The sequence below is a fragment of the Cajanus cajan genome, chromosome 6, assembly GCF_000230855.2.
Source record: "Cajanus cajan strain Asha chromosome 6, NIPB_CcT2T_4, whole genome shotgun sequence".
NCBI lineage: Eukaryota > Viridiplantae > Streptophyta > Magnoliopsida > Fabales > Fabaceae > Cajanus > Cajanus cajan.
The window spans coordinates 12,349,692-12,365,585 of record NC_138522.1 but is presented as its reverse complement, the minus strand read 5'-3'; the positions used below and the strand labels follow the sequence as shown (position 1 = coordinate 12,365,585).

The following is a 15,894-nucleotide window of genomic DNA, read 5'->3' as shown; positions in this document are numbered from 1 at the left end:
AACTCGGATGGAACAAGGATTAAGTTATGAACAGAGAAATCTTTTGAGAACCAGGGATAAAAGAGTTGCAATCTGAACAAGGAACCAATCCGTTTTATTTGCTGATTTATCTACGTTTTATTGTGTTATAACTGAAATTTGAACAAACAAACCCCTCCCCCCTTTCGTGTGTTTAAGCCTTTAACAATAAAAGACGGTCCTTGGGAGACGACCTAGGAGTCACTTCCTAGTACTACATTTAATTACATTTATTTGACCGGATACGGCTTCGATCATATATATATATATATATATATATAAATTTTACCTAATATAATGATATTTTTATTAAAAATATTAGGTTTATAAATTTTATATGCACAAAAATTTAAATAATACTTATAACGACTCATTTTGATTATTATGCTTAATGACATCACTTATTAATTATAAAAATTATTATTATTACTACTCATAGTTACACATTTACAATTATCTATACAATATAATATACATATAAGTGTGAAAGCAACTATATAAATATAAATAATATATATATATATATATATATAATAATAATAATAATTTGATAAATGTCAAATGTATAACTTGAATGCTGGGTAAGCAAAAACCTATACAAAACTATTCAATTGTAGCATGGAAACACCAAACATAAAACTACCATCCGACTCATGCCTTCATATAAACCTTTGTATACTTATCTTTGCTTAACTCTCATAAAATATTATAATTATCATAATTTTAACTTCAAAAAAGTATACAAAAGGAAGTTAAATTTCAAAAACAAGTTTGTATAAAAAAAATTTCTATATTATTATTAACATCACGTGTAAATCAATAATAAACATCTCATAATTCATAACATTTACCAACTCACGACATTCAACATGTTTAAAAGTTAAACAAGTAATGCAAACATTCATCCCACTCATAGTAAAGTATTTCTAATAAAAATAAAATTTTTCTAAAAATGTGACAAATAAAAAAAATAATTACTAATATCTTAAATTCTTAAACACCTATATTGTTTGACATTCTTTTTTATTTTATATTAAATTTTTAAAATAAAATATAAGACACTATATACCGATATACTCCTTTAATTGCCCTCCATTTTGCCATGCTAAACAGTAAACACAACAAATTCTGAATCGATCCAACCTCTTGCCTAGCTTTACATTGTTGTGGACTATGAAGAGGTTCTTGCGAAGAAGAATGAGAGAAGCTCTAATATTATACACATATGCATGTACTAGAAGGGAATAGTGCATTATAGTATTCATATTTTCATGGATGAGTTGGTGGAAGAATATGGACCAAGGGTCCAATCACTAGAGCTATGGCTAGAAGATTACTTGAATATTTGACTACTTTAGAGCTAAGTGGGCTCAATGGACTTGGTGGGCCTAGGATTCTCTTCACTTGGGCTTTGCATGGATGATCACCTCTTTTATTGCATGTTTAGTAGTGTAGGAATTCATGTTGTTTTGGTCTAGTATTATGGACTTTAGTTTAGGATTTTTGGGCTTTAGGCTTATTGGGCCTAGTTTTGGGCTTCATGGGCTTTTGTGCTTTTGATACCCAATATTCTGGCTGAACATGTGCACATTCAAATCATCCTAAATGCTTCCTAAATTAAATTTAGATGCATTAGAGCACCTAGGTTCACGGCCAAACACATAGGAGTGGAGATTTGAATTCAAATCTAGGCGCCAAATGTGATGCTTGAACCTTGGCACCATTTTGCTTGCTAACCGAGCCTATATAAGTTTAAATCCTTCATTCTTGTATTCACTTTGAATCTTTTATGAGAATTCTGAAAATTTATTCAACAATTCTCTCCCTCAAAGTCACCTTGGCCGAAAAGTTTCTTAGCTTCTCTTATAGGAAATTAGGTCAACATTTGTGAGCAATCCTTTGCTCCTTTAGCTCAAGTGCTTCCTTCTTCTTCCATCTTCATCTTCTTCATCTTTTCCGTGACCATTTCTCTCATCAACACCTCAAGAAAGTGATCATAAGGCCGAGCAACTCAAGGAGTGGAGAACATTAATCCTTTCCACTTGGAGTTGCCATCATGAGTGCATAGTTTTAAAATTCAGATCAGTCATCAAATCAATTAGGGTACTGAGTCAGTGGGTTAGAGGTTTAATTGATGGGTCACTAATTAAACCGCATGATCTAGTTTTTATTATTTTTTCTAAAAAAATATTCATGTTAAATATATTTTATACTTATAAATTTTAATATCATATCGTATCTTAAATTTCAATTTTCATCTTATTTAAAAATTTTATTTTGTATAAAAAAATATAAAAATACCAAAATTTTATTTTAGTTGAATTAGTTTGACCCATTGGTTCGACCAACCGGTTCATTGATTGAACCGAAAAACTGATCCGTTACTCTAGTTTGAAATAGGTCGAATGCATAACCGATCAAACTTAAGAATTGGACTGGTTGGACCACAGATTCCCGGTTCAACCAATTCGACCGATCAGTTCAATCCAATTTTTAAAACAATAGGTGAGGGTCACCATCACCAACAAATGAGTTTATGTGTTTGGCTTTGATGGGTTTGAAGACTTTGCTTGAGAAGGAAAACCCCAGTGCTATAATTATGGTGCTAGGAAGAAATTCAGGGGCAAGAATGTCATTTTAATATTTGAAAATATCACTATTAATACTAGAGGGGTAGAGGCACGAAATATCTCTGATAGTTATTCACTAATAAAATATTAGAAAGTTATATATAATTATTTAAAAAAAATTTAAGTTCTTTTTTTTACATTTGGAGGTATAATGACCCATTAAAAAATAGAGACCAAAAAGTGGTTAGATCTCCAATATCCTCTTTATAATAGTCATAGATTACTAGCAGGAAAAAAATATTGCGTGTCTGCATTGTATTAAAAAAAAAATGAGAAGTTATTCATAAAAAAAGTAACAATTATTAAAAATAAATAAAAAATAAAATAATTCATATAAAAATGAAAATTAAAAATAATTATTAAAATTAGTATCCCTTATATATTAATATAAATTTATTAATTTCAAATTCTTAAATTTAATTAATAAATATTTTTTCTAATTTTTTAAAATAAAAGAGTATAATATATTAGTATAGATTATATTTTATTATTTCTCAAACATTGTGGGTGGGACAAAAACAAAACGCGGTTTTTGTTCCCCTGCTCTCTGACTCTGTCTCTGTCTCTCCTTCATCAATTTCACCAACGAATCATTCATTGTTCATTCTTCCGTGAGATGGGTTGTTTCGCCAGCAAAAACGCTGACACCAAGGCTACTAGGACCGCGCGTTGGCGATCCACGGGCATTGTTGCTTTGCGCGATTCAAAATTGAAGGCAATTCTCTCTCTCAACTATGTTTTTTCTCTATTGGGTTGTTATGAATCAATTTTTCCTCTTTTCAGTATCACTAAATTGCAATGGGTTTTCCCATTTTGTTTGTTAAGATCACTGATGCATGTGGGGTGGGGTATTAGCAGTGTTGTATGTTAAAGTTTTTCTAGTGTCAGAAAAATAAAAGCTTGTGATGTTAAGTGGTTGATACCTAGGTCACTGTTTATAGTATTTTCTTCCTCTTACTTTGCACTTGGTATGTGCTTATAGATTGAAAGCTTTAGGAATGGTTAATTTTCTATGTTTTTATGGGCTTGAAAGGATGTATTAGTTCAGTTGTGCTGGGTAGGCCACTTTAGTGGTGTCATCTTTGTTACTTGTTTGAATCATGTAAAGTGAAACTGTTTTTAGGGTGATTTGTTGGTCTAATTTGATTTTCGTAGAAGTGTTGTGTGATACTGGCAAGACCCATGTCCAGAACATTTTATGAGTTATGGGGGGATAAGTTGAAAATTAGGAATTTATGTTATTATTAGGCAGATAACCAACGTGCTTTATTTCTTGTTGTGTATTTCTATTTGTGTGCTTTTTTGAAATCCACTTACTAACCATGGAGCCTCTGCTAATAGACATTTCCGGACGAAGTTCTTGAGTTAGACAGATCTGTTCGAACGCTTGACTTGACCCATAATCGAATAGGTAAGCGGTTTTTCTTTCTTTAATTTCATTTTTTTTTTCTGTACATTTTGGTTAAGATGATGTTGCTCTGAAGTGGGTGTATTAGTTTTGACCTTGAGTAGAAATGCCTTCCCTCTGAAGAGTTGTTATGACTATTGTTGTTTCTCTTATTTTATTGTTAATAAATCATGATCTTAACTGCAGTTGACATTCCCGTGGAAATCAGCAAATTAATTAATGTACAGCGCCTGGTAAGGATCAACTATTACCCTATGCCTATGGGATGGTAGCTTTTATTGAGTATTTACTGTCAACATATTGGGACTGAGACATTGATTATGGATTTTATCTGATGCTGTTGAATTATGAACGGTTGGTAAATTAAATAAGCTAAACTAGATTTTGGCGCGAAACTAATAGCCCTCTTTTGGAGTTTGATAATATCAGTATTTTAGCCAATTATCGTTGACTTGAGTACGTTTCGTTGAATTTGTGCCTCTTTTACACCACTCATTAGACTTATCTAGAAAAGGGACAAATAAACGTTATGAATGTGAAGTCCACTCCAGGCTGGATTGAAGTTTGGCTTCATTCGCACCTTTAACCCTGCCATATTGTTGTTTTTTCTTTAATAGTTCGGTTACTCATTGATCGTTAAATTTGGAGTTTATTTATTCACTTTGAAACTCATGCTTTTTGGAACACGTGTTAAGACTCTGCCACCTTTCATTTATTTTTGCCATGGTAGTGTTTTGGTAGTGGTTGCTTTGAACTTTTTAAAAGAGATTCAGTTTGTTAAAGATTGATTACAAATACCATTTCATATTAAAGTTGCACTGACTTCCCAGGTATTAGCGGAGAACCTCATTGAGAGATTGCCAGTGAATTTGGGGAAACTCCAATCTCTGAAACTGATGAACTTGGATGGAAATCGAATTACTTCCTTGCCTGATGAATGTAATTCTCTTCTCTAATCCAATCAGTAACTGTTTAAAAGAAATATTTTTATCTTATTTGCTTACATGACACGCATTTGGTAGAACTTTTCTGTCTCTTTATAATAACTGACAAGGCATTATTTCTATAGTGGGCCAGTTAGTAAGGCTTGAACGCTTATCCATCTCCGGCAATTTATTAACATCCTTGCCCGCAACTATTGGAAGTTTGAGAAATGTAAGTAATTATACATCATGACATTTGACTTTTCTATGGCTTCTATGATTCATTGCATGCTTAATGCATTCATATCTTGATATGACTATGAGTATCATTGATCATGGCTGTATAATTTTAAAACTTTGTTTGCTACTATCCTTTTAAGTGCAGGCATTTCAAAAAGGTTGCTGTGTCCATGTCATACATGTGTAAGACATGATTTAATCTTACTCGTTATAATCCTTTTTTGTGCAACTGTTCCTGCTTTTAGAGAATATCAGTTTTCTATTGACATTTGCTTGACTTCTAACCATGAGATATATTAATTATGACCTTTAGAATTTAGGGACTCTTCAATAGACATGCATATTGTAATCTTAAAGTAGAATTTATGCTAGAAAGACTTATGATTTTGATTTGCATGGGACTTACATGCACTCATAATAAATGAAACTGAAAAGAGCCCTTATAGTGTTTGCAGTTTAGTTTGGGAAATTTTGATATGAAATGTATGCCTTTCTTAAATTTCAGAGGTCTAATGCATTGTTTGATAATGCAGCTGGTGCTTTTAAATGTGTCAAATAACAAGTTACAGTCTCTCCCAGAATCTGTTGGAAGTTGCTTCTCTTTGGAAGAATTACAAGCTAATGGTATGTTTTTTGATTGACATGGAAAGTTCATGTATGTATTGCACGAGCATGGTAATGCATATGTTTGAATATTTGTGTGCGTGTGTGTGTGTTTTCCTTGTGTCCTAATTCATATTCACGTGTGTGTTTGTTCAACTGGATTTTATTGATTGTTAGCTTGATGACAAGGATCTGCCTTCATGCTATCTTTCTATTTGTCTTCCACCCTTTTTATAAACACTTCAGATAACGTTATTGAAGATCTTCCCTCTTCGGTGTGCAATCTATCTCACTTGAAGTCACTTTGCTTGGACAACAACAATGTGAAGCAGGTAGTGTTTTGTGATTTTGAAACCTAGGTTATGAAGTGTTGGGCTTGATTGAATGTACTTTATTGTTTTCTTGTCTCTTGTATTAATTAATTTATTTTTTGAGTGTGTTGAACTTTTTCATTATGTTCTAAAATTTAGTTCTGGATGGATATCTTCTGAGGACTATCCGACTGTAGTGTAAAACCAGTGGCTGAAAGATGTTCCTTCACTAGAAATTTGAAGCTACCCATTGTAATTCTATATGAATTAGGAAGCAAGTACTTAGTCCTTGAATTTTTTCAAAGCATCAGCAAAACAGGTGAGGAAGGTTTGGCCTGATTATATCAGGTTACTAAGTCCAGCTACCTGAATTCATCTGATGGAACTTGTTACATCTCTACCTTTAAATTAACAAAATGATTTTAACAAATATACCGAGACTATTAAAAAATGAAGTAAAATAAAATTTATGGGAGGCTTTATAGGATTAGGCTTTGTATCCACAAATTTAAAAATAATTAGGATTAAGATAAAGCGTATGCATAAGTTTTTTTTGGAGAAAAAATGTAGAAAGAATACATATATGCTAGCTAATATAGTTCTCAGCTGAAGAAATAGCATCATCATTTGTCATGGGTTAGGATTTGAGTTGTCAAAAGACTCAAAACTCAACTCTTCCACAGTATGAATCAAATACAATTGGCTTGAGCTAGTTAAGCATTGTTACAAATATATACAAATGTACAATTAGAAGTCTAGCTTCCATAACAGCTGTCATATAACCGAATCAGCTAGGATCTTCATCTGTCTTTACTAGTAGTAAGGTGCTCAAAATACATGAGAACTCTCTTTGGAGTTCAACCTGTTGAACTAATAAAAGCAATCATTTGATTCACAAATCACTCTCTTTCCTTAAATTCAACTTCTCAGTTGTTCATGAATTTCTACATGTTATCATGAGATTGCTATCTGAGCAATGGCTTTGCACCAAGGTTGTTAAGATTGTGATTTCCTTTTTTAATCGCACAGTTCTATGTATTAAAGGAGGGCTCCCATGCTGAATCGGAGGTAGGATCAGAGTAAAATTTTGACTTTACTTGTAGGAGTGCCTGTCCATCGATTGTTATTGATCTTTATGTGGGCAAAAAAACCGAGTTGGGGTTCATCTGACCCAGTTTTGAAAACCTTAAGTGTTTTCTTCCACGTTTGAAATATACCCCCTTTCTCTTCATGGTTCTATTTGCTCAGGCGTCACCCATTTGCAACTCCTTTTTGATTGCAACCACCAAATATTGAAGTTGCTATCTACTGCCGATCTGTGCTGCTGCAAGTTGCCCCTGTTTTTTTCCGAACGGAGCATTGTTCAAACGTGCTTGATTAGCAAAGAGGGCATCAAACAATGGGTTATTCTTCTGCTTTGTTCAAACTTGTAGCTAGAGGCTTTCTTTTCTTCTGCTTACACTTCATAGCAGTTTGCCCGTTCTTCTGTTGTGCAACGTGTATGCAAGACAATGTGATTTGCTATGTGCTCTTGTTTTATCTGTTCTTGTCTCTTATCTGAATTTCCAAGTGCTTTTTGGAATGGGCCTATGCGTGTTTTTTGGTTACAGATCAGCCTAACCGTATAATATATAATTATAATTATTTAGAGAATGGGACTAGGACTTTTTAAAATGATTATAATATGTGTTTTTCTGTTAATTATTAATAAAATAATATGACTATTCTGTTAATTATACTTGATATTATGTTATGAGTTTCAATTTAATTTTGTTTAATGTTGTAATTTACAGGTTATATTTCTTATCAATGTTTTTTTATTTTATTTATGCATATATGATATATAAATATAATTTTGCATTTTAAATAGGAATGTAGGATAGTAAGATCCAAGTTACAATTCTTGAGTGATCAGTTTTCATCCCCTCCCGATCCTAGCTAAAATCTTGATTTTAAGAATCTGGCTTTGCACGCAAATCCATTTTGGCTGATGCTTACACCTCTTCATCTCCAGTGAGCACTACAATAAACTTCTTACACTCAGTTTCTGTAACATTGGATGAGAAAATCTACCTGTTATGGAAGCAAGTTAATAGGTTGAAGCAGCGATTGAGGACATTAAATCCATTGCTGTGTTGTTAATCCTGATATTGATTGACATCTCTCCTGAAAAGACCGTGATTGTAGTATTGTCATGAATGTTGTATACACTTGAGTAGCAGGATCATTTGCTGTTTTCATGGTTCCTTTCGTCGATGTTAGAAGCTCTTCTTTCTTTTTTAGTTGACTGCTTTCATTCTTGGCATCTGTGGGATGAAATTGATAATTTCTGCCATTCTCATATTTGAGTTAAAATGTTTCAGCTTTTATCTGAGTTGAGGAACACAGTTACAGAAGTATTGGAATATCTGTGGCATATTAAAGCCCTATTTGATTCCTTGCTGGCTATTCGTATTGGACCTCTAGTGTTGCAGCGAGAACACCTTGATGTTATCCTCAATGGTCTACCCAAGAATTATGATGCTCTTGTGGTTTAAATCTTGAGGTAGACTAGATCCTTAGTAGCTGATATTGCACCGCTCAGATATACTAGACTAATTTTTGGAGTTTGTGTTGATATACTAGCAAAACAAATTTTATATGGAAGGATTAAAAAAAAACCTTGGTTGACTAAGCAGCCAAAATTGCTAATTTTCTATGTGACTTTAACATGGTGGATGTATTAAGAACCACATGTGTTGCAAATATGTTGGACTCAAGAAATAAACACAGTTCTGAATTAATTATAGAAATTATCTAGCTTTTAGGCCACATTTGAGTACACTTATCAACAACCACAGCTTCCCCCTAACAAACACAGGGTTTCTTCCATTTACCAGAAAATATAAAATTCTTCGTGGCTCGTAGAAATAAACACAATTCTTCCATTTTCGGTTTTTCAGACATCTTAGTCTAGACTCATCTTGCCTTAGGTGTGGAGCAAATGTGGAATCCAATTTCCATCTCCTCCATGATTGCATGAAGGTTTCTAATGTTTGGCATTTGCTAAAATTGGGTGTCTTTCATCATGGATATGATAATGATGTCTCCTCATGGCTGAAAAAATGCTACTGGTCCAAATGGGTCCCTCTTTGCAACAGCTTGCTGGATTATTTGGAGAAAAATCTTCAATGGCAAAACTCTCCAAGACTGGCTTTGATCCACAAGATTCTTAATCTTCATTCTATTTCGTCTAAGCTACTGTTGAAAAGTAATCAGGCTCCTAAAGCAGATTTTTCTGTTCACTGGCATCCCTTACCAACTCTGTAGTTAAGCTCAACATTGATGGTAGCTCCCTTGGAAACCTAGGCAAGTCAGGATTTGGAGGATTGGTTAGAGATAAAAATGGACTTTGGCTTTGTCGTTATGCCGGTTTATGTGGCATTACCACAGTGCTAAATGCTGAATTACAAGCTATCTACCATGGTGTAATGTTGGCTCGCTAGAATAACTTTTCTGATATTATTTGTGAATCTGTTTTGACTAGCACCCTTGATCCGATAAATGATGGTGTTCAAGTTACTCATCTGTACTTCCCCATGGTTTAGAAAATTCACTCACTCTTTTTAGGAGGTTAATTTTTGAGCCAATTGGTTGGCTAAATATGGTGTCTCGGGTGATAATCAGCTGCTGGTGTTTTGTTCGTGTCCTCCAGCCATGACTCACTTGTTGTTTGCTGATGCAATAGGAACCTTAGTCCTAGGCACATTTAGTTTTGTTCTCTGTTACTGCTGTCTTTCTTTTTCTAAAGTATAAAAAAAGCATGATTTCTTCCAAACCAGGAGTTTCCTCCTTCAAAACACTAGAAATAACAATTTGACACCTTGATTACCTTCTACAAGTCTGTCACACAATCTATATATATCACTATAACTGTCTAATCTGAAATTAGAATATAGATACTGCCTAATATAACTTTTGAATACGGAATTATAAGTTTATAACTGCCTGATTCAGAACATGGTACATCATAATACATAAAATTTGAACATCTTGATCTTAATTGCTTACTGTTTTGGATATTGCATACTTTTTATTTATGATTTTGGGAGGATTAGCAAAACTTCAGAACTCAGGTTGTACTACTTTATGTACTTCATAACTCTTAAATATTTTTTTTATACAAAATCAAATTATTGGTCAGGGTAGTCTCTTAGCATGAATTTCTTCGAGTCTCTTGACAGGACTGTTACGAAACTGATCAGCACTAACATATTATAGGAGACCTATTAGAGTGTTTCTTTTATCTGTTGAGGCTGTTGTTACTGTTATATAAGAGTTTGTTTTGTCAAGTGTTAGGTATTATACACACTTTACAGACTTGAATGATAGATTGTGAATTGTTTGATTATTATTTTTGCTTCTGAAGAATCCGAGTCATTTCTTATTGAAAGCATAAACTTGAAAATTACTTGAGTGAATGGTTTACCTATTGCTTGGAGTTATTTCTATTTACCAAGTTAACTTCCACCACTATATATATATATATATATATATATATATATATATATATATGTAGTACGATAATGTTTTGACTTAGCAGTAGGGATGGTAAAATCAATGACAAGCAGGCTTTGGTCATTACAATAAGCTGTACCTGTTTCTTTTTGCATTGGCTTTCTCTGAGGGGAATGCATATGATTATTCACGCCAGAAAGTTATGTTGCTAGAATATCAGTAGTATCCAGTTTCATTCCCAGCATATAATGTATTGGTAGCTATTCACTACAAGCATTTGTAAGAGTTGATCAAGTGGTGCATTGCTGAGCTGATATTAGAATTGGAGTCTGGCCTCATAGTTGCCCATTTTGTGGGCCATAAGCCTTGTTAATAAACTATTTGTGCAGTGCATATTGGTTTTTTCCTTTTCTATTTTGTTTTACATTTATGAATCCATCGCATCTGAATCTCCCTGTCAGTTTATATTCAAAACCAATTTCCTTAGATTTCAAATGTCTAATGATACTTTGGTTTCCTTTTGGACAGATACCTCTGAATTTATTGAAAGAGTGCAAAGCTCTTCAGAGCATATCACTGCATGGTAATCCTATATCAATGGATCAATTTCAGCAGGTACAATCTTGTACTATATTTATCCTCCATTCCTTCCTCCTCCTCTATTTTTCTGCTAAATCTATAATGTTCAATTTTCAATACAATTGAACTTTTGGTGAATGATCTAGATGGAGGGGTTTCAAGAGTTTGAAGCAAGGAGGAAAAAGAAGTTTGACAAGCAAATCGAATCAAACGTGATGATCGGTTCCAAAGGTCTTGATGAGGGTGTTGATCTATGAAATGGTGTCAGGCTTGTTGGTTTGAGACCACTTGCAACAACAGGGGTTTTTCGAATGTACATTTGGATGAGCTTTTGGATATATAGCATGTAATACAAGGTGTTTTATCCATGACTTCTATTTCACATATGAATTAAAGTGTGGAGATCCCTGTGTCACACTGTATATGATTATTGGCTTTATCTCGTATCCAAATTTGCCTACAAATATGCTGGCTTGTAGATGCAGGCATTATCCAGCAATCGACTAAAAAATTTCCGTATATGGGATTTGAAGCCCTTTTGTTGATAATGAAATATTTATCTCAGCAGCTGTAAATTAAGACCTTTGAATATAATTGGAAAGGAACTGCATTCTTTCTCCCCTTAATTATGCGCCATAGAATGGGAAGAATCCTTTGAAATTTGTTTCTTTTTCCTAATTGAAGCTGTAAATTAAGGCATATTGTTTATGATTTATGGAAAACAATTGAAACTGCAACCGTATTTAGAGTTATTTCTTTTGATTCAGGAGGTAGTTGGTGAAGTAAGTGTTTGATTTATGTTAAGGTAGTTTTAGAATAATAAAAAAATATAGAATAAATTTAATGTTATCAATTAAATTAGTTAACATTTTAAATCTTTATGAAATAGGAAAAATATCACAAAAAGTATTAAAGAAAGTATTAAATTCAAAATTCATTAAATATCATGAAAATATAAAACGCACTTAATACTTACTATAGAAAAGAGGCTGTCCAACAAATTTTAAGCTTAAAAGGCAAGTTTTTTATGAGTCATATTCTTATATAATTAATTAATTTTAATTTTCAATTAATGAAATTATTAATTAAATTTAATAATTAAAAATTTTCAACATATAATTCGTTCAATTACTATTTTGCAATATAATCACAAATTAAATATCAAAAAATAATTTTTAAAAAGGATAATAACAATAATTACAAATATCATTTATAATATTCTATAAACATATATCACACATGTTATGTTTAAGAAAATAATTTTTTAATATAGTATAATACTTATAACGGAATACTAGTTTATATAGTAGTATTCCGTTATAAGTATTATACTATATTAAAAAATAACGGAATACTAGTTTATATTGTTAGTATTTTTTTTATAGAAATTTCAATTTAAAGAAAAAAGTCATGATCACTAATATACAATTGATAATATTTACTTCTAAATTTTATTTATTGAACATGAAATAATTTTTTTAAGTGATTCCATATTTTAAAATATTTTCAAATAAGTTGTCAATAAAATATAATACATTAATTTGATATTTATACAAAATAATTAAAATCAGAAAATACTTTTTTTAGAAGAACCGAAGAATTAATCTTTAATCGGATGTACTCTTATCACTATCATTTCATTCATTTTTATATATATATATCGTACTATTTTTTTATGAATATAATTTTTATAATCATTTCAATACCATTTTTTTATTGAAATTTAAAACAGATATAATATAGTTTTTTAAATAATAAAATTTATCAAATTAATAATCATATAATAATATTCATGTATATATTTTAAATAACTGTATGATTTTATATAATAACAAATTAATTATAATAATATAACAAAATATATTATTTAATTATTAAAATTAAAATTAATTGTTCTAAAAAATATAAAATAAAATTAAGAACTTAGTTAGTGGCCAAAGGTAATGGTCTTATTGGCCTTGCCTTAGTCATGATCTAAACAAGAAGTAAGAGAATTAAGAGGAGTAGAATACTGGTTTTGCAATTACCTTTTTAACCAAAAACATATTTTGTGAAATGTTTTTTTAGTTTTCATGTATTTGTTTAACCTTTTCAAAGTGATTAGAAGTTAGAAAGAATATAAAATTTGATTCAAATATAAAATATTTTTAATAGTTTTTTTAAGGTGTTTTAGGATTGTGAAGAAACATTATCTTTTTGCTTTATTGAAAATTCTAGGAAATAATCTGTAAAAAAAAAAAATTATACGTCAACAAATTATAATAGCTTTATAATATCGTTCAATCACAAACTATTATTTATGATAAATATGTTGATTTTTATAATAATGATATGATGACATCATGTCTATAGGTCGAGTTCAAAAAGAATTAAGAGGAGTGAGATAAACTTGAAGAAAAATATTTCTTGTAAATATTTCTTTTTATTTTTAACCTTGTATTTTTTGGGTTAATTAGTATAGAAAATTATTTCATCATAATTTTCTTTTAGGAGTGTAATTAGTATTTTAGAAAGTGTGTAACTAGAAAATGAGATGTGTTTATTAGGCTTGAATGACCCATGAGAGAGTGAAAAAGGTGTTGGAAGCCTCATGGTGGACATCTACTTTGTGTAAAAAGAAGTCTCATAGTTCATTCAAATTCCAACAAGTCACATGTGTCATACCTAGTCCCATTTTTAACGCCTTACCATGTGACATGTTCTCATTGGCTCTTCTAGATTTAGGATGATGACATTTAGTCACACCACTTATACCATGCCACATGTCATGCCTCTACTGAGTCTTTTAGGATAATGACATTTTTGGGAGAAAATAAAAATTTTAAAGTGTAAATTTAGTGGTCATACAAGTTAACCTAACATTGGTTACATGTAACTATGATTAGTTTAACTTATACTGTAACGACCCGCCGTAGGCCGTCACATCAATAACTAATAATACAACTAAAATAAAATAATATAATTAAGAAAAGAGAGCAAAGACCAACTACACTAGAGTGTAAATATACAATAATGTATAAATTGTTTTTCATCATCTAAAAACATAATTTTATAAAAGAGTCATCCTCAGCAAGGTTATACAGTAATCCAAAAAGATAATGAATATACAACGTCATAAAGACATCAAAATAAGACACCCTAGGTGCTGGTCAAGCTCTAAGCCTAGCCACTTCTCAAAGCAGCTACCAAAAGACTCCTTGCTATCCCAAAGCCTCACACCTGATCTTCTCTCCCACATAGTGAGATCATCATAGTCCACATCATGGAAATATAAGGGTTAACATGTATAAAACCAACCATAGTACAACATAATGAAATATCATTAAACTAGATATTCATCAACAGTATGTATCCATACCAAGGGAATGACAACATTATAACAAGTCATTTCCATGCCAAATATAAACCAATCCAAAGTCCAATGTATACACATCCATACCAATGCATACATATTCTATGATAATAAAGAATCCATAACCAATGTATACAATCCATACCAAATGCATACATATTCCACATCCAAACCAAAGTTACACCACTGTATAATCCCATGAAGTAGCCAACACATCCAAACCAAATGTTGACCTCAACACATCCAAACCAAGTGTTGAATTTGTGAACATGTCACCTGCCCATGTCACACACCTAACTCTCATGGAAAATATATAGTTGGGTTACGTCGTCACGTAACCCTGGTGATCGCGGCCACTTCATCCATCGGTATGACTCGGCCTTGCCCCCATACCGGTAGCAAATAGAATACTTAGAGGAGTACTTCAGAATCCACCTAACATCTGAAGTGGTTTATTATATAATCTTTGGAAAAGTTCCATATTGGAACCCTCACCATGGGACTCCTAAATTCTATATTTTTCCAAAAATTATATCCTGATCTCACCAAGAAATCTCCCAATCCATACCATAACCTTACTCCTCTAAGTCCTATTAGCTTTCCAAACCAAACACACATAGCATATTCCATAATTACATACAAAATTTTCTATAACCAAGCCAAATTACTCAATATAACAACATAAATAATTAAACACCCAAAACAACTATCAACTTAACCAAATTACCCTTTGTGAAATGATAATCTTCATATAAAACAGCATAACAAGAGTTATACTAATCCTATCATGCTCATATTTATCTCATATGAAAGATAAGAAGATTTCCTACAACTCTTATGAAGACATCAAGTCCTAATTCCATCATCTACTTTGTTAAAAATTCTAAAAACCGCAACAGCTATAACCAATGCTGGTAGCTTGACCTCTGTTCACTAAAACAGTCATATATGGAGTTCTAGACCTCCTTTTTGGGTGATTCCAACGCCATTGGAAAGCTAACATCCAAGGCTACAACTTTCATGAAGACTTCAAGACCAAAATACTCACACCCGACGCACTAATATCGCGTCGGCGCATAACTCAAACAGAGACCTACAGAGGCCATTGCACCCGGCGCAATATTCAGTGACCAAATTGCGCCCGGCGTGACTAACCTTACGCCCGGCGTGATTTGGAAGTGATGGTCTCTAATGAATTCATGTCCAGCGCCAAGAACTGTGCCCAGCGCAATTACAACCAGAAACCCTCGAAAAACCTTGAAAATTCCTTCCAATCATGAATCCAATCCAAATTACCTGAGTTTGAACCATTATAAAGCATAAACAATATCCA

At 32.1% G+C, this 15,894-nt stretch overlaps 1 protein-coding gene across 2 annotated transcripts; it reads left to right on the top strand.

The window, feature by feature from the left end:
• Positions 1 to 3,137: 3,137 nt before the first annotated feature.
• Positions 3,138 to 11,803, top strand: LOC109807637 (Leucine-rich repeat (LRR) family protein). Of its 2 annotated transcripts, none has more exons than XM_029273237.2 (9): positions 3,138 to 3,363; positions 3,990 to 4,059; positions 4,243 to 4,289; positions 4,887 to 4,995; positions 5,126 to 5,211; positions 5,753 to 5,843; positions 6,069 to 6,154; positions 8,497 to 8,678; positions 11,159 to 11,245. In XM_029273237.2, exons 1-8 carry the CDS (start codon positions 3,265 to 3,267, stop codon positions 8,668 to 8,670), a joined length of 762 nt encoding a protein of 253 aa, XP_029129070.1. In that variant the 5' UTR covers positions 3,138 to 3,264; the 3' UTR covers positions 8,671 to 8,678; positions 11,159 to 11,245. The 2 variants fall into 2 exon arrangements, with proteins under 2 accessions (XP_029129070.1, XP_020225796.1); XM_020370207.3 differs by lacking the exon at positions 8,497 to 8,678 and adding an exon at positions 11,356 to 11,803 and having other exon boundaries at positions 3,141 to 3,363.
• Positions 11,804 to 15,894: the final 4,091 nt, after the last annotated feature.